This window comes from Branchiostoma belcheri, unplaced genomic scaffold, assembly GCF_001625305.1.
Source record: "Branchiostoma belcheri isolate BF01 breed outbred unplaced genomic scaffold, Haploidv18h27 scaffold14, whole genome shotgun sequence".
Classification (NCBI taxonomy): Eukaryota; Metazoa; Chordata; class Leptocardii; order Amphioxiformes; family Branchiostomatidae; genus Branchiostoma; species Branchiostoma belcheri.
In genome coordinates, this window is record NW_017802824.1 from 3,464,158 (window position 1) to 3,484,229 (window position 20,072).

The 20,072-nt window shown below is 39.3% G+C and overlaps 1 protein-coding gene across 2 annotated transcripts; it reads left to right on the forward strand.

The window, feature by feature from the left end:
• The first annotated feature begins 10,809 nt into the window (after positions 1 to 10,809).
• LOC109464646 (calmodulin-alpha-like) lies at positions 10,810 to 17,535 on the forward strand. 2 transcript variants are annotated; one of them, XM_019761658.1, is made up of 7 exons: positions 10,810 to 10,862; positions 14,195 to 14,273; positions 14,878 to 14,908; positions 15,143 to 15,286; positions 15,850 to 15,976; positions 16,539 to 16,654; positions 17,409 to 17,535. In XM_019761658.1, the coding sequence occupies exons 2-7, from the start codon at positions 14,271 to 14,273 to the stop codon at positions 17,459 to 17,461; spliced, it is 474 nt and encodes a 157-aa protein (XP_019617217.1). In that variant the 5' UTR covers positions 10,810 to 10,862; positions 14,195 to 14,270; the 3' UTR covers positions 17,462 to 17,535. The 2 variants fall into 2 exon arrangements, with proteins under 2 accessions (XP_019617217.1, XP_019617218.1); XM_019761659.1 differs by lacking the exon at positions 14,195 to 14,273 and having other exon boundaries at positions 10,846 to 10,862.
• The last annotated feature ends 2,537 nt before the right edge of the window (positions 17,536 to 20,072 follow it).

Consider the following 20,072-nt stretch of genomic DNA (forward strand, 5'->3'; position numbering starts at 1 on the left):
ATAGCGTTTCTCGAGGTTGTTAATGGGTTTGTAATATCAGAATGATCACGTCCCCGGGCATTCCCGACACGTACAGGACTGACAAACTAATCCACTTCTCCATCACCCTAATGACACGATTATCTTGGAGAGGATGTGTGATCCATTTTTTGTCAGCCCTTCTAAATCCCCGGGCACAATAGGAGCACAAAGCATGACGAGGTATCACATTGTGACGCAGGTACCTATAGAAGCATACCGTTAATAGTATTATTGAATTTTAATAAGTGTTATTCCAAGACATACTTTAGCATTGAACACAACAGGTATTCCACTTCGTTGCACTCCAAGTCATGGCTGGATCACGATTTGAAGTTTATCCATAACGTAAATTTCAAACCACGCCGTCAAGCATTCAGTGTCCTGGTTACATCGGGTAAAAAACATACAAAGCTCGTGTTTTAAAATTGATATTTTGGAAAAAAAATGCATTTTCATTTCGTATTATTTCTTATAATGTTTTGAAACGGTACTCATTTTAAAAAGCAACGTACTGTACATGTTATCTTTCAAATTGATTAACATCATCACATGCAGTTTACTACATTTCCCACACGGCAATAAAACCATATGGGCCTCATAAATGTAGCCTTGTTATGTAGACTGAAATGATTTAAACGGCAATATAGGTAATTAAAGGATATCAAAACCACCCCCCGTAATGAAACCAACAATGAGCGGTCTGAGGAAATACCACATAAAAACAAGCTGATGCAAACAAATCAAAAAGAGTTTGTCTTCAAGTCACTCGGTCTTCATCCGCTATCTGACCCACGTGCTGTGGATATGTGTGACGTCAACATGGGTCAAAGTTCATCGGAAGTCAGTACCGCCCCCGTCCTGGTTGACAAAAGGTCGGTGTACCATTGTATATGAACCAGAATCGCATGTTTGTGACCGTAGTTTTCTCTTATTTTGTCTTTTCTGTAGCAGTACAATGATATGTAACGAACTTTTATCAAATAGCTGTCTTGTGTTTTAAAGCCTTCTCAATTCAGCCAAATATGTCTGCTTACAGGCTTTTGTATCTACTTGTATGGTACAAATAAACCAGTCTCTCTCTCTCTCTCTCATAGTTATAACATTAATAATATCTACGATAATCTATATTGATAAGAGTCAAGTGTACAGTTTAGAACGGTACGATGTATTGTGTTTGTGACTACTAGATGGATACAAAATGGATCCTATGGCGGAATTTGTTTTACACAGTCTAGTGATACTAGCAAAATATCGAATGATGAATTGTCTGTGTTTGCAACTTTTAAAATGCCCGTTGAATAGTCATACATCATCCTCCTGACCTCTGCCACTCAGATACCAATCAAAGACTTTGTCTGAGACGTGAGTCTAAGAAATGGGGAGGTATAAGGTGGTCGTCAAGACTTACCGACGCCGAAGAGAGTGGGAGGTCCCCTGCGGAAGGCACATTTGTTGATTTTGACGTAGCTTGTGGAAAAAACAACAGACTTTGTGGTGCCTTGCCAATCTTTAAGTGGCTAGACTCGTTTTATTTAAAATCTCATATTTTGTTATCTAGTTAGATACTTGTGTGTTTTGGGCGATTTTTCTGTAGATAGAATTAGGACAGCGGATAGACTTTCTTGGCAGAAGTTTGGAAGTTTCTTACTTATTATGGGCTTCTGTACTCCTAATAAATAGTGCGCAGTACAGTGGGACAAGAACGGAGTGTCTTAGTTACAGTGATTTGAAACGTCACATTTACGTACAAGATGTTTTCATTAAGAAATTTTCGAAATCCTTACAGTTCATTCAACCCAACCACCTTAAAATACCCATATCCTCGGTTTATGATCGAGCTATATCTAGTAGTATGCACCCTTCCATCTATATCTATATAAGATCTATTTCTAGATCTATATAAGAAGTTAATGGACATGTAGATCATGGTGTACTCATTGACCATTACATTGCCATCAGGCATAGTAGCTTGCAGGCAGTTACTATATATGTAATATGGATGTTGGAATAGTTGCAATAAAGCTTCGCAGTGACTTGTTATTCTACAAATAATGCCATAATACGGCATAAACTGATAAGCATGATAAAAAAGTAATTGGTACATGGTCAATTTGCTCTAAAAATTAGCCTATAATTGCAATGTAGCTATTGACAATAATGTTTTACGAGTAGCATAGTCTTGTGAATGTACGCAATATTGTGTTTGTATACCGATTTAGATTTATTGACTGCAATTTAAAACTTGGTACGTGTATTTTTATCTTCTGGTATATCCACAGGCATTTAATTGATACAGATGGCATGATAAAGGTATCTTATTACTTACACACGAAAGAACTAGCACGAATATCAATCGTGAAGACACCACTCTGTTGAGAGTGGATACGATCTGACATTCCCTGAAACAGGACAGACAGAGGCATCGTCTGGATTGTCTTCCAGCGGAACGGAAGGAGTATTTTTCAGACAGCGCCAGAACAAACTGCACTCGGGAGCCTTAGGAGCGAGAGCATCATCCATGGCCTTCGTGCGGGTTTATGGTACCCGTGGGAGCAAAGTAATGCCTCGCTGCGAGGCAGAATGATCCGGTATCCAAGCGACGGCCGTCCGTTGCCATACGGGTGAATAATTGTCTCACCAAGAAAGGTAATTCGGCAGCGGGTGCGGCGCAGTTCGTGTTGGGGTGAAGGAAGGTCAGCAACTCACGCTGTTTTTTATGACAGCTACTCATATAGAAATACTGCTCTATTCGGAATTTGCTTATATAGTGGAATCCAGCATATGCATGCTACTACTTAAAAAGTATAATATTTTACGCTTTCACCAACTAATGACTTATTCAATGAGATAGATTACATTATCTTTGCTTCGCATGAAGATTTTAAAACAGCGATAAAATTCTCGTTTGGGCCAGTATTCTATATACAATAACAATAAGATGTACGTGAACTTGAATAACTGGCATTAATATCGCTTTGTCTTTAATACTGTAACAGCTCTTGAGTGTGTCTGGGTATTTTGGTCTTAAGCCTGTTATGTTACCATGTCAGCCACTTTGGACAGTTTGGTAAATTTCTTTTAACATTTTAAGAAAAAACTTCGGTTAAGGAAATCATCTATGTTTTAGTAAATATCGCTATTAATGGATTGTCCAATAGAGACTTGGTGGTATTCATCAATGCAGATCTCGTAATACGTCACTTACTTAAGACAATCCGCCAATCATTCATTGAAATATCTATCAGGTAATATAATCCCCTTCTAACTTCCAATGTTAAAACTACTCTTTTGATTTTAAGAAAATCAATATCTACATATGATATAAATTGATGATCACTTTTTATTATTAAAGCGGATGTATCCCCGTTCAGTGCATCTGGTACTCGCGTATTAATAATTCTCAAATTACATTTTGTAAGCTCCCTAAGCTCATCCAGTTGCATAACTATTTCCCTACAGAACCCGAAGCAATTTGTTCAAGTTCTGTAAAATCCCTGCCAAAGCTTCTCTTCTCAAATGGCTGCTCACCAAGGTGTCAGTCAAGGTCTCTAGTAAAGATGGGGACGACAGATAGCAGCCTTATCTTACTATCCAGGCAAGACATATAGACCTGATGGATTACATTTCTCTTTGCTCTGTTGGCCTTTATTTTCCATGGCGCAGTGGGCTCAAGTGGGGTGACAGTATTCGGTTTCAAACATATAAAACATTGAACGATGAGGCCACATCAATATAGTACAAGCTGTCGTATTGCAACATACAGACTTGACAGTGATAAAACGTAATGCTCTTACAAACTTAGTACTCGCTTACCGTTACAGATAGAACAGAAAAATTCGTACGGGACTTGTGAGTTACTGAACTGGAGAGACCACTATTATTATTTCTATTATATTCATGCATCTACAGCTATTGTCTAACGAAGCAAGAAGTGGTTGTACCTGTACATAGTTGTTTATGTAAGTCTTTATAGTTTTAGTAAGGTCACATTCTACTGTTACTATGATCTTCACATAAACGTACAATAAAGGTATTTCATTCACTCTTGAAAAATCTTTCTGAAGGTACATGCCCTTGTCAAGGGCTTCATATATGTTACAAATAATTCATCTCGATGAATAAAACATTGCTCTCTAACTTTGCAAAAGTGTATCCACACCCGGAAAAATCGATAAGTTTGACGACAATGGCGTTTCCAATGGCACCATCTTGACTACATCAGTGTTGAACTTAAACATTGACAGTCTGTTGATGAATGGCTGGACCTGAGTACTCGAAGCTTTGGTTGTCAAAATGCCAATGTTGGGCCTTTCTTCTTTCTAACGTGAACACACGCAATGGCCTTGGTAAGAGAAGGCTGTCATGGGTGAAAAAGGGCCCGTGCCTAATTGATTTCCAGCAGACGGTTACCTAACCCGAGTGACTGCCGAGGTTAAACCACGACTTCCGCTCGACTGAAGACTTGGCGTCTGGTATCCAAAGGCTCATCCCGTGTGAAAGCATAGGAACGTTTTCACACAAGGTAAGAACTAATACATCTCCAGAAAAGTCTTCAATTTTGTCTGTTTGGTGGTAGAGATATTTAAGAGCTTGCTCCTATATTTTCTGGATTGCCCTGACTCTTTCAAGATGGTAGATGAAGATCAGGTCAATGCTACATGTACATATATATTTCTATGGTAGCACCTTACCCTATGTCACACTTTTAACACAGTGGCGTCACAGCTTTTACGTTATATGGATTTTCACCCAAATTGAAATATATGGGGGTGCACAAACCATGTTATTTGAACGCGCCTTTAGCCTTAACGATGATTCAGCAAATTGAATATTCCATTAGTGATACCAGATTATCGCACGGATGCCTTCGTTGAGCCTTTGCCACTTATTAAATCTAGCCTTGAACCTGTGGGTTCTGCTGATAGAATCTGGCCGTACGCACATGGTGTTGTTTCTGCATTTCAGAGACGAAGAGTCCTCCAAGGAGTACAAGTAGATCGTAATACTACTAAAGAAAAAATTACTTACTTTACATGTAAGAAGCAAGACTCATCAGAGATAGATTTTTAAGCTACAATCACCGGTATGTGCCTACAATCACCATCGCAAAGGGATAACATAATTGTCCTGTTCTTCATCATTCTGAAAACACATTAAATGTCAATGACCTGGACCAAACGGCTGTCACCATGGTAACTGGTGCTGAGGCAGACACCCTGTGGTGTTGGGTTACATTTTGTAGCAGGACCGGTTGGAAGGGCTGATCACCATATGCAATAGTAGTATATGGATGTGTAGTAGTAAGAATACACAAAGCAGTAGTTTGCCAGTCTTGCACAGACCTACAAGCTGGATTTATATTTGAAATACATATGTTTCGTTTGATTCTTTGACGTCTGCCATTGAGTCTATTTCCGGGGTTGTGGAAGCACCCCCTTGATAAGTGCTCCACTCGCTTACTCCACTTCTACTGGTTATCTAGAAGTGCTCCTCGGTATCGACAAACCACTCTGCGGTCCACTAAGTAACGGTTCTCACGCTGTTATAACTCTTTCGTTCCATTGACTGTAAGGTTAAAGTGAGCCAGTCTAGTGCCTACCACTGCATACAAATAGAAAGACAGTATGCCTTTTCCCCACCACACTCCTGAATACATATGAAAACACTACTGTTTAGTTATTTGTCGTGTGTGTGTGTGTGCGCATGCGTGTGTGTGTGTTTGTGTGTATCACTGTGTGTCTCTGTGTGTATGTGTGTGCCAGGACAGGAGCTTACGGTGTCGTATACCTAGGAATTCCCTTAGGATATCTCAAGTAAAATGGGCGCCCAAACTATGATCTCAATGACAACGGGCGTAAGTTACAATGATAGCAATCTTTTGGACGACTTTCCGGTCGATACTCCATTTCCTGACCAACATTTTGAAGTTAGCTAATGTCTTTTGAAGGCACGAGGCTGTAGAATTTAGACATAAATCCTAGTATCTTTGAAGATATTCATCTTTAAAGGTATTGCCTCCTCGCTAAGACTTATTTTTACTAACCTATAAAGCTCGAAGAGGCTGCGTATACGTAGCTTAAGGCAATGTTTTAAGTTACTGCATTATACTGTCCCCAAACCCGAGCATATCTGGTTGGCTGCCAAACTACATCTGGGATTCTGTAGGACCATTGTTTCAGAAGACTATACCTAACTTTATGGGGCATCATGTACCTAACTTTATGAGGCATTATGTATCATTTTTCAAATTAAATAGTTTCATACTAAATATTTGTGTGAGTGTAATTTACTTCTACCTTTCAACAGACGTGTGCAATCATCACATATTTCTGAAATCATTATGGTTCGCACTAAAACAGCACATCCACCTTAATTTGTGGCACCGGCACAGATCAACACGCACGAGGTGAAACTTGCTGTGACTTTAAGAATGTATAAAACACCTTAGCTACACCGCAAAGTCTTTAATTAATTTATTGAGGATTCAGTCTTGTTTATGATTTAGGCCATGTTGATTTGATTATATGGATGACATCCGCGCGCGCATGAATTTTCGGCCGTTTACAACCACACTGTAAATTGTACAAAACAGTTGCAAAATGAGCAAATATATACCGAAAGTTGCAAAAAAAATATTTGAAAACGATTCCAACGTCGTAGAATGCCAAAATCAAACAAAAAACTAAAATGCAAAGAAATGAATTTAAAGAGTAGATTTTTCCGCCATACCATACTCTGTCATTTGTTCGACCTTCATAACAACGTAGATTTCATGAAAGCAACTTTTTTTTTGCAAAACTTTTTTTTTTTATTCGCGCGCTCGCATCAGTTTTGGGATTCCCAGTTGATGTCATTCATATAATCAAATCAACATGGCCTTAATGAAAAAAAACATGTTTTGTAGCTCATGATCACCACACCATGCTCCCAAAACAAGGCTTATCATGCGTTGTAGTTTCGACATGTACAGAGTGCTTCCGACAAAAACATGGCAGGTAATAAATCTAACAATACCTAAACAGGGAATCTAATTCCATAGCACGATTTGTTTTAATCAATAACTGTTACACTACATCTCCGTGCATTACTCACTCCAAACCAGTGTTCTAGCTAGCCTGATTGTTTTTCCTTTTCTCTAAATGTTGTTTGATGTTCCCATTGCTGATGTCCACACTCAAGGTTTAAGTTTGTTTGAGGTAACATCATGTCGAGCGCTGAAGGCACGGCAATCCCAGGGGGATCGGGGAAACTTTTAAAATCTTGACCCTCTGAAACGCTATTTCCTGCATTTTGAGGGGCAAATTTTGCTGGCTGACTAAGCTTTGTTTGATGACATCTCTTTCTGTCTTCACACACCGATTCTTATGTGTCAAACATGACAGATTGGGCAAACGTTTTATATTTCATAAGCATCAAAATTCCGTCCAATGACAAAAGGCTAATTGCAGATACAAACAACATGTATGAAAAAAGGAAATGCATTGGTATCAAAGACTACGTCTGACATTATACTACATTCTACAACATACATGGTACTAGTTTTATCGGGTTTGACTTCTTTTGAGGCAATGGTAGACGAATTTACCAACTTTTTCTATAATGGGTTCTTTGATTTTAGACAGAAAGACAGTCGCTGGCATACACCGCTCCCTACAGTACATATAGCATGTTGCTTCCCGTGGCTTGGCTATACATGAAGCTTATCGGAGGCGCCGCTATGGCTAGATTGAATGTTAGAGATGCATGGTAATTACTTCCAAACAACCTGGACAGACCGCCGAGACACACTGGTCATTTATCATATCCTATCTAATAATGTACACACGGCGAACTCATATCAAACTGAACCACAAAATGTTATACGCACGGTTAACATTAGAGGTCGGTGACCTTTTGTTTTTATGAAAGTATAATGTGTTAGGCAGTTATGTCTTTTTGACGTTTATTGTCTGAAAGATGAATAATAGTTTTTGAACAAGAAAGCAATGCCCCTTTCATTCATTTAAACCCTTCCCTCAAACACCAACGCCAAGACCAAGATTGGGAGCATTCCGACCATATTTGGGCCATGCTTGCCTTTCGAATCAAATGGAATTCGAGTTAAATTTGATTCAGATGTGAATGCCAACTATGACCCCATCTACTCTCTACACTAACCAGCCACTCACTAACTACGGAATCTCTCGTCCACAACCTAATATTTGAAACATTTGAAACATTCGGCTGGCGCAGCCAAACAGTAGCCGACCTGGCCGAATAACAGCCGACCACAGACGACCTTGCTTCCGACCTACTCCCGACCATGGTTGGAGAGGGCTCTGCAGTTTTTCCATATTCGGCTCTGTGTGACAGGGGCGTAAGATTCCTGAAGATGATTTAGTATTTCCTTCTATGTTTGAAGTAGGTCGACAGGAAATTGGCTCATTTGGACTGTAACGTCTTTCCAAAGAGATCTTTATTTATTGCAATAGGTTTTTGACTACATGTTCTATTCCTAGCGTAAGCTACCTTGAACTTCATCGTCTGCTCTTGAGACTTTGGCGATAAACAGCTGTTATGCAGGTTTCAGCGATACAGTGATAAGACTGTCCTTTAACCTGACTCTAAGATAACCTCTAAATTCACAAAGTCAAAGGACGTCACATGCCCGTAGCCAGGATTTTGAATAGGGAGGGGGGTTCTTCTTAATGTCTGACGGACCAGCGAGCGCCGAAGGCTCCGTAGGGGGGGGGGGGGGGGTCGGTGGGGGGGGGGGCTTCGTGAAATGGAATTTCCTGCGTTTTTGAGAGGATGTCAATGGAAAGTTAAAATTTAAATCTAATTTGACTGCCTACCGCGCCCCAAATTACACCCGAACACCAGACGACATCCACTAGGCAACCATGGCGGAACGTCCCGTCCACACCTTAATGTTTTGAACAGTTATAAAACAAATTTGAACTGCAATATCCAAAACAAGACATTGGACAAATTTTCGAATGTACAACTCCAGTCTTTTCCAAGGAATGAGCAATCCACGTCTTCCGTGACGCAGCAACACACGTGACTCCATGAGCAGCGGATCAGACGTTGCTAAAAGTAAGTCTGTGGCGCCCCCCGCCTCTGTTGAGCGATGTTTAATCTCTTTAATCCCTCTTGCAAACTGCATTTCTTTTAACACCTCCCAATTCATATATCTCGCAAAATGTCGGCCATTTCATACTCCACTGCACACGGAAGAGAAATCAAACCCAACAATAACTACCAATGGATATCTAAAGTAGCATTAGCGTTACTTATTTTCATTTTTACTGTTTATTGTTATCATGTTCTTGCAATTAGCCCTCGGGCATGGATTTACAATAAACTTTCTATTAAGTCCGATTTTGTGTCCAAGATTCTTACTTTATCCACAGTTTTGAACAGTTGTAACATTCGGCTAGCGCAGCCGAACATCAGCCGACCTTCCTCACGACCTTGGTTGGGGGAGTATTCGGGTCATACTCGGCTATGTGTGACAGCTGCAGGGGCTTTAACTTCTCTTCAGTTATCATTGTGACAAACCACATTCAATTCATACGTTCTCTAGAATAGAATCACTTGCCAAACGTACCATTAACGTGATAGAGTTTCGTTGTGATGGTATTGAAATAATCTATTATTTGCCTACCTTGTCCTCAAAATTAGATTTTATACACATTTCGCAAGTAATCTCCAAAAGGAAATCGACATAATTTTGAACCCAGGATGAGTGAAAGCGGTTTTGGGATGGCGAATTTACGCAGCATAAGATGATCGAACTTCTATTACTGCAGTAATCGTATTGAGCCTTTTGTATATTCTTTTGGAGTAGGTGGCAGCGTGTGCATCTGTGACAAAATCGGAACATTATTCTATCTATCTGCTTTGTGATTTTTCTACTCGTCTACAAGATCAGAACCACATACAATTCGTCATAAAGTTAAAAATCATCACTATCAAACAAATAAATTTGTTTGAAAATGAACTTTAAGCAGATACCATTCATTTTTATATCATTATTTAAATCGTTGAGGGATCTATGAGTAGCTTCTACAGCTATATGAGTTTGTTTAGGAGACGAAGCATACCAAAAATCTGTTAAAAATATGGAAAAATTCAATGTACATTATATCAGTAATATAATGAAGTTTAGGGGAAGCATAAAGAAATTGACAAAACTGAAAACATAATGATGACCCCTCTCCCAATTTCTCTCTAGCAAACTCCCAAGGGTGGGGAGGGGGGTGTTAGGTCATCGCTGAATTTCATGCCGCACCCTTTGGAAAATCATTTGATACCTGCAACAATTAATTTCTCTAATCAGTATCGATGCCTGCATCCGTCCTGTACACATGAACTACTGTAAGCTATAAAATATTCACGAGCTCAATGAAGAATTACGACGTTTCCCTCTTTGACAAATAACCGGGAATCAACTTTGGAGAGTCCCCAAACGTAACCCGTTAGATGTGCGATAACCATAGATGATGCCGACCCGTGTGTATCAATGGATCACGTGGGGATAACAGAAGATGGACCTGGCCTACGGGTCCTGTGTATTGTTCCTGGAATTCAAAGACGTGAGCCAATCACAGAGCGAGGAGATTGAGTGAATCAACCGGATGAAGAAGTGACGCCAGAAAGCCGCGAGCTTTACTGAAGATAACGTGTGTTTAATGTACCTGTAGTCCCTGTAGCATCAGGAGTAGAACTGGGGCAAGAAAAACATCGTCAGGTGTTTAATATTAACCAAACGTATTTTGGTTTTCAGTGTTTAGAAGAAGCGTTTGCTATCTTGCAGTGGGACTGGCACTGTGGATTATGCTAACTAGGAGGCTATGGTAAGTGTGTACAATTCATAAACAATATTGTCTCTTTTTTAAAGTGCTTAACGAAGAACTATTTTTATTTGGTACGAGAACTGTCTTGTATTATGTGACATATTTATAACATTTTAATGGCAAACAAAACCTGCTGACTTGCTGCAAAACACACATAGATCAGCTTAGGCCTTTTCTATAGTAAATGGTTTTGAAACATTTTTTTTCATCTGAAGAGATATACCACTGTTATTCTGTTAAAATATGGTGATTTTACTGATCACTGTCCATGAATGGAAGCTCTAGCAGAATTCAATTTGCCACTTACGTTATTACATGTAGAGCTGAGTAAGTAAATATCTATACATAATGCAAGCAGGGTCATGTACATGTAGCTTATTGAAAAGACTGGTGGTTTAACATAAATTGAAGCTACAGTACAGTTTGCTTTGCTACTTGTGTTACTACAAGTATTTGCTGAGTAGGTACCTATCTATACATCTAGTGGAGGCAGGAGCGAGCTCATCCAAGTGTTAAGAAACATATAAATTCCAATTAGGACACGCGGTTGGCTCAGAATGTTTCTCACTCAAGGGAATAACCGGCTTTGACCCCAGCAATATTTCTGCACGGCATGCACCGTGAAGCTTAATCAGATTAGAAGACAGGAGGCTCCTGTCAATGTCAGCACTAGAAAGCTAGTAGGTAGTAGTAATATAATTGCAAATAGACAACGTTCACCATAGAAACTCTTTTCTCTTTTAGAAAGAGGTTCCTTATAGAAGAGGATAAATGCAACAAAACTGGATTTTTCATGGCCAATTTTGGGGCCATTCTTTCAACATAGTCAGTTGAATCAATCCTTTCCCATACAATACGTATATCTGTTGAAAATGCGATGTCGCTGATGGAAGACCGTTGCTTGTTTTGTATTGTACGCTGCTTCCAGCAATTCATGGTTGGTACATAAAAATAACGAGGCGCCTTAGGTAGCTGGCTTGGGTTTTCTTTATAAACGCTTTAGGTGAGAAATGAAAAAGAAAATGTGTTAAGAAACGGCAGTAAAATTTATGTCAATATCAGACAGATGTCCTCATCCAAAATATTTTCGTTTTGCCAACCTGACATTGCATTTGATGCCTCAATTTTTTTTTTACTTTTGACTGAAAATTGTTTGCAGTGACACTAGGCATATCCTCACACCCTTTCATAACCTAAATGTAAGACTCCGACAGTTTCATTCTCATTCCATCTGCAATGATTCAAGCAGCAAGACCAGCATTACTGTTCCCAAATTGCGGTATAAAGAACTCTGAAATGATCCCTTAGCCTGAGGACTATATATGCGGGTCTTACAAAGTACCGCGTGTAGGTCTCCATACTGTGTAATAACCTTGTCCATCATGGCCACATTACAAGCCTAGAAAATACACATCCCTCCAGGGGCTCGGTAATCTGACAGATGTTAGCCCGACGTAGCATCGCAGCATCTTCCCGATTCATCCGCGGGTGAAAGATGTCAGCTGTGTAAGTATCGCCCTAGGCCATTGCCAGGTCAGAGGTCTCAGTCAAATTACTATCGCTGAAGTAAAAGGTCTCCTCTGGGTTTTCTGCCGCTCTCATTTACATTAAGCCCAGGCATTGCTGCTGAAGAACGATTGCCCACAAGGGTGATGATAGGATCCTAAGGACGGCAGTGCAGGCTAATATTACCAGTTTATTTTTTCGTCATCTAATTATGTATTTAGCTTTGTATGTTTCTTTACTTGCCTTTAACTATGTAACTATTTGGGTCTCTATGCTTGAAATAAACAATAAAGAAATAAGTAAAATAAAATTCATTACCTAAAATTGAGAATAAATAAATAATCAATAGATTTTGTTAATCCACATACAAATGTAAATAAATATAATAATTAATTAATAAATAAACGAAATTAATAATGTAAAATGGAGAACTATATATGAATTTAACTTACAAGCAGAAAGAAACTTTAATGCTTGTCGTTGGGGGTTGAATGCCAACCAAATCAAATGTATTTTCGCACCATTAATGAAAAGTGATTTCTCGTGTATGGGTAACAAGGAATTAATAGAGGAGATTTGTGCTTGATGATTGATGCTATCCCAAGGGGGGCATTAGCTCACACGTATGTGCTAGGCCACACCAATTCAATTAACTTGTTCTCAGATAAGCTAGCTTTGCCTTTTTTTCTGATTTGCAAACAGAATTTCCAAAATCCAACTTCCAAATCCTCATACTTTGCCCCCAACAGTTAAAGAAAGTCTTGTCTTCGTATTGTTTACAGTATTTTTGTTTATATTCTGTCAATACAGTGGTTTGACTTAAAGTTTAAAGTACATTATTATTTGAATCATAAGACACGCTGGTGTTTTGACCTTATGGCTCCTATTGTAGCATTTTGGGCTATTAAAGGTTTTCTAAGTCCGTTTGTACTGTCGCTTCATATCTTATGATTCTTATCTATCTAACCCCATTAAAATATTAAGTTGATATAACTTGAGCAAGAAGTCTAGTCATGAAATGTTGGAATTAAAAAATAAAACATTTCTTTATCTTTTAAATTCGAAAAAAAAAAAAAAAAAAATATCAAATCGATGTGGCCTTAATTCAACCTGGAAGCATTCCGTGACAAAACTTTAATAGGGTATCACGGATTGTCTCCATGTGTTACTTACTGCACAGCAAACCGCGGGAGAGCATGTTGTTACATGTTAGGCCTAATGACTTCTGATTGATAGCTCCTATAAAAAGCTTCGCGAAGATAATTAGTCGATACATCAAATGCCACGACAAGATAGGAGACAGAGACAGTAGGTTAGATAGATCACGGAAGAGCCGACGCCTTGAAAACAACGAGGTGCATCTAAATGCCGTTGACGCGGAATAAATCTAATTGCTAAACAGCGGAAATTACGAATTTCAACTACAGTAACAACTACCCACAGTGTACCAGTAATTGATCGATTGTTCCCTAAGGTCACACAAATCTAATTAGTTGGTTTTCGTATTTTTGTAGAAAAAAATAAGGCTAAAACAGGCTTCGGTATAGCCAAAAATGCTACAAAAGGAGCCACGAAGTCAACATACCGGGCTGGTTCGTGATTCAAAATTTTTCCAACATTAAACATTGAATCAAACAGCTGCAGTGATAGATGCAAAGACTGTAACCTCGACGGAAAATATTTTTCATTTTGGGCCAAGTATGAAGATTTTGGGTTGGGATTTTTTTTTTGGAAATCAGGAAATAAGATGAAGTGCATGAATCCGATAACCGATTGATTGAATTGGTGTGGCCTAATGGTGGGATTACTGTTATCTTGTCTTGCAGTAGGTGCTGATACGCAGCGTTCATCAACCATACACATTTGTACTACATTTCGCACCTGAACCGGACCTCCCAAATAATGGCAAGTTGCACTTGATATTTAGGTATTCATTTGCTGTAATGTATTTACTTTGTTTATTGGTTATTGTCGGTTTGCATTTAAAACACATTAATGTGTAAAACATTATATACAACGAATGTGCGGGACAACTAACGAAACCTAGGGGGTTATCGAGGGGCTACCAGTTGATACATGAGAAGAAAATACATGAGAAACGAAAAAGAGAATAAATCAAAATAGACAGGCAAGAGCTAGCACGACGAACTATTAGCTGACTAACTAATTCATAAAGTAAAAACAATCAAATAAACTAATAAGGAATCAGTCAGATCTCAAGTAATTATGCATAATGACAAAGTATAAGCATAAATATTCAATAATATCACAAATTAGAAAGCGTAACGTATGTGTAAGCATCCTCCACTACAATCTATCCTCCATCAGAGACTGGATTCCCTTTACTTTTGCCAGGTTAGTATCATATCTGAGATTGTCAGGGAGTTAATCCTAGATCTTCCTCGACTTCTCTGACCCTTTGTTGCTCCCAAAGGGATACCATAATGCCGGAAAGATTAAATTCCGACCCATGCTTCCACTAAACATTTTTTTTCTTATCACATTCCAGGCTGACAAGTTGAGTGAACAACAAATTATAGGTAAGTAAACATTAAGTATTTGATTCCCTCTGTGCTTTTTTGTGTACTCAAATGGATGACCTGCATGTATTGGTGATTCGGTTTTTACGACAACCATATGTCTAGTTTGGAAATGAACAGAAATGAATCTAAGGCATCAAATGCAATTTCATGTACAAAAGGATACAGTACAGTCGACTATTGCTGAAACTGTGTCTGCTTGTTTGTTTGTTTGTTTCTTTCTTTCTTTGTCAGAGTTTCGAGAAGCCTTTAGTGTGTACGACAAGGACGGTGATGGTATCATCGCCATCAAGGAGCTGTTCAAAGTGATGTGGTCTCTGGGACAGAACCCGACCGAGAGTGAGATGGAGAAGATTCTCCAAGACGTGGATCCTGACGGTGAGGAATCATCTCATGTCTGTTATAAACTTTATTTTTTTCTGGTCAATGTCATGTACAAGATGTCCACTGCATGACGTATTATTGATTATAATTATATGACACAATAATCACATATATAGTCTATTTTGTAGTTATTATTTGAACATTTAGATAATTATATTTCAATACTTGGAATAAATTTATTAAGAAAAGAGATGCAAACCACATCAGCTGGATCCCAATAATTTGTCTTATACTGAAAATGAAATTAATTTAATTTAATGTAATTCACTTTATGTTCACGGTGGCAAAATTTAACGGTCAGAGAAAAATGGACATCTTCAGAAAGTCCATGAATCATTTGATAACTGTAATGATAAGTTCACGGTACAGAAGTGACAGAGAAAACACTGAACATAACAGTACAGTGAAAAAATAAGGAATTACAGTAGATTAGTCAACCTCTCCGTGAATTACAGCTGCAAACACTCAGACAGACCGAAAACATAACCTTCCTGCAGAAGGATATTTCATTCCCTGGGGGTAATAATGGACCCCGCATCCTTTTGTCTATTATACAGGGGAAGGAACTATCGACTTCCCTGACTTCCTGACAGTAATGGCGAAACGGCAAAAGGACACGGAGCAGGAAGAGGAGCTACGAGCTGCCTTCAGGGCGTTTGACATGGACCATAACGGCATCATCGAGTAACCAGATTCCTTTTGATTACTGGTCATGACTGATTCTCGCTTCTGCTATATATTTTCACATAAATATGTTGTGCTAGCTTTCATCACTGGTAGAAGATTGGTAGAGCAATTGTACATTTGCAATGTAGAATGGATTTATTCCTAAAGCTAACCGACATCTAGCACACCGCAGTCGACCATCAGTAAGACATCATGGGGCCGCATAGTTCCTTGCCTTGTGACAGGCCGAATACTAGTTTTAAGCAGAAACTATTTCGTCTAGCTTCAGATGACGTACTGAGAGACCTCTGTGGTGTGTTAGATGCTGGTTATAAGATCTCCAAGCGGATATTTCTGTGGCCTCAAAGACAATGTCAAATAGGCCCGGGTGGCAAACGGATACTGCCTGGCATATGAATACTACCTGACCCATTTGATACTGTCTTTGCGGCCACCGAACGATCTTCTTGAAGATTAGATGCTTGTTTGTTTAAGGGATATATCCTTTCTACAGTATACTAGCTATACGTTGTACATCAGTTTCATTCCATTAAACGTTCGTACTGTTTTTGCCTTCTAGCACAAAGGAACTGAGGAAGGTGATGACAGACCTTTGTGATGACATCACCAATGAAGACATAGACGAGATGTTTTACCACTTTGACAAAGACGGTGACGGCATGATTTCATACGAAGGTGGGTACCCGCGGGTGGTTTGCTATGATCTATGGAAACCAAACATGCAGCTGTTGTATCAAAAACATTTTTTTTCTCAGAACCGTGTTCAAGTACTGTTCTGGGTAGTCCAGAACCTTGAATGGTGCAAATCTACGTTTTTTGGATAGGTGGAGATTTTTCAGAAATAAATAGGTCCTGTTCTGAATTCAAATTTGACCAAAACTTACTAGTTACTGGACCCTCTTTCGCCGGCCAACTCCCCTGGCCAGCTACTTTCTTTTCATGTCAATTTCTACTATTTATTCAGCTTGAAAAGGAGTCTGGTGGAGACTATAAATTTACTCGAATTCGATTCAATTCGTATTAGAAGTAGGCATGGCCTCTTATATCTGGCCAGACTGTTCCCGAACTTGAAATAACCTTGGTTGGTTTGTTGTCGGGGAAAGGTTGTGAATTCATGAAAAGTATGAAATTAAAGACAACAAAGCAGAAGTGATTTGCAACATTTGATCATGAGCACTTTCTGTGCTTGTTCTTGATATGACTTTTTTTCGTTGACGTAAACAGCTCGGTCGGGCCCCGGCTTGGAAATGTGACCTCAGCATGGCAGGGGATTCAGGGAGTATTGTTATTGCCTCCAGGAGACGCCAGACTACTGTAATCCTCATAATCCTACTGATACATTCACCAGAAGCGAAATGAATTGGACACGTGGCAGATACATGCGGTGACGGTGACGTGCTCTTTCACATGTGTTTCTTATCTCTTTCAGAGTTCATTAGCGTCGTCATGGCAGCGGAGAAGGAAAAAGATGGACAGCCTTAGTAAGCTTCGTCGCTTACCGCATCGCGAGTAACAATCAACGAGGGCAATACACTGCACAAAAACGTAGATTTAGCAATGGCAGTAAATACCAGTTAAAGTTGGGTAATGTTCACTTTGTTTTTTTTTAGTAAACACTAGTACTACTGGACTTTACAATGGTAGTAAATAAAAGTCAAGTACGGTAATTCCGGACCTAACGAGGGTTGTAAATGAAATGACCTGACTAGACTTTTATTTACCATTGTAGAGCCAGATACTACATACAAAGTAAACATTACATGAGTTTACTACCTTTAGTAAATCCAACTTTTCGTGCAGTGATACAGTCTGATAGCTTCCTCACAATCACGGCGTCCTTCTATAGGAACAATATTTGTTCAAATGTGACAGAGATGGAATTTGGAGCAACAGACAATAAATATACAAACATCGCAATAAAGATCAATTTGGAAGAATCCTGAAGATTTAATTTATGTGCAGAAACGGCAATCAAACACTGTAAAAATCCACTCTATACGGACACTTTAAATTGTGGGCAAAGGCTATTCTCTCCGCTCGGATACATCTTTACGCGTGCTTTAAGTACTTAAAGATGTAATTTTTTAAAGCGAAAGGAACGTTGCTCCCCTAGTAATCACATGTAGGCCTATTCGAATAGATATGTATATGGCTGTGTGATAATGAATGATGTAGATATGACTGTTCTGTAAAGATTACCATTTGTATACCATATACCATGTACATTTATCATATGTGCGCTTATCAACACGATATTGTGGAAATCACTCACATGTGCAAATAATATAAAATATGGACATATGATGACTTGATATTCCTTGACTGTATAGCAAATATCAAAAACACGATAAAGTGGCGTAGAGCCGTTTCGTGTTATAACAGTGGTAGCGCCTTATGTATAATAGTGTATAACCCAATACTAACAGAACCACCACCCCCCATCCCCTACCCCAACCATGGTTAGGAGCGAGCAGGTCGGATGGAAGGCCGACTGTGGTTGACTGGTGTGCGGCCAGGAAGGCTATTGTCCGGCTGTACGCGTGTAAAATGTTTAAATCATTATGCAGAGGACGGGAGTTTGGGCCATGGTTGGCTAGAGGTTGGCATGGCTGGCTGAAGTAGGTTTGACTAAAAATTTAACTCAACTTCGCTATGATTTGTATAGAAAGGTCAGACTGCTACCGACCTTTAGTCAATCTTAGTCACCTGTTGTTCGGGGGAAGGTTCTAAATGTGCGACAGAGGCTTTAGTCAGTGTCAGCCCGGGGCTACGCCTGAGTGGTTCGGCAATCCAAAGCAGATGAAAAGAGACAGATATACGCCTTCCTTCTTCTTTTACCACGCAAAGACGTCATCCTGACGTCAACATACGTTCCCTTGAGATCTTATCAAACTCTACCCTTTTCTTCAACATTAGACAAGTCTCCTTATGGCCCTTGTGTCGGTTGTTGTAGGCTATCGGTACTGGTAAGTTTGAAACTTTGCTCAGAGAACCTGCGTAGGCTACCGCAGCAGTGCTTAACTTTTACGATAATTGCTTTCTTCTGTAGCTTATCGATTGCCAGGTTCTCATAGGATTCAAAGTGCTTTTCTGTTAAACCTGTTTGTATGTAGGTTTAGTTCCCTCATCTTTTCAAAGTCATTAATGTACGCTATCTCTGATCTACCAACCAGTTCAAATCCCACACAAGAAAATAGAGAAGCAGTTGAGTCATGAAAAGTTTAAGGCGAGTCTGTAGTTTCTTTAAAAAGTCGAGCTTTTCCATTAAACTTGTATGAATGTAGAGATTGTAGACCTTATATTAAAAGAGCCAGTTTATGAACGCTATGACTTACCAATTCATTCTAAATTCAATACAAGATGTAGTGACTTACCCAATCATTTCGAATACAATGTCATTGCAAGAAATTGTAGGGAAAGAGTTGAGCCACCCCGTCTATTCCCTTCCATTGTAAAAAGCATTGTCTGGTAATATGCTTTGCCCTCAGTACAACTGAGAACAGACTGGCATGTAGTAGTTTGTGTGATCCATGCAGCACCAGGAAGTTCCGCTTTGTGGGGCACGTACTCTTTGATTTGTTTGCTGGCAATAACCACCCCCCCCCCCCCTGCGTACACTTGGAACATGCCGAAAGACATGATTTGAAACAGTGTTCATCATCCCATCATGCGGTAGTGTTTTTTAATGAAATCTATACATTGTGCATGATGCACTTTTTGACAAGTAAACTTTTATTTGACTTCTTCTTTTCCACCGAAAGTGTGATGATGATATGAAAAAGGCACAGTTACTACTGATAAATACATGTTTTAGATGGTATAGGGAAAGTTAACAAATTGTCTTTTTTCTGACATGATGTTAGGCGTGAACTGCTGAAACATCGTTCTCATGTCTTCATCCCAAAGGGGCCCAGTCACGTGACCATTGTTGACCCCTGACCTCCTGGTCACGTGACTATCCTCAGCAGCTGAAGAAAGATGGCGGGTGTCGCCTGAAAGCCGTAGTTCGTTCCTTAGCCGTGCGTACCGGTTTAATGCCTTCTTTAATGCCGTCTCTGTCAACTCGTCGCTTCTCCAAATTGGTTTATCATTT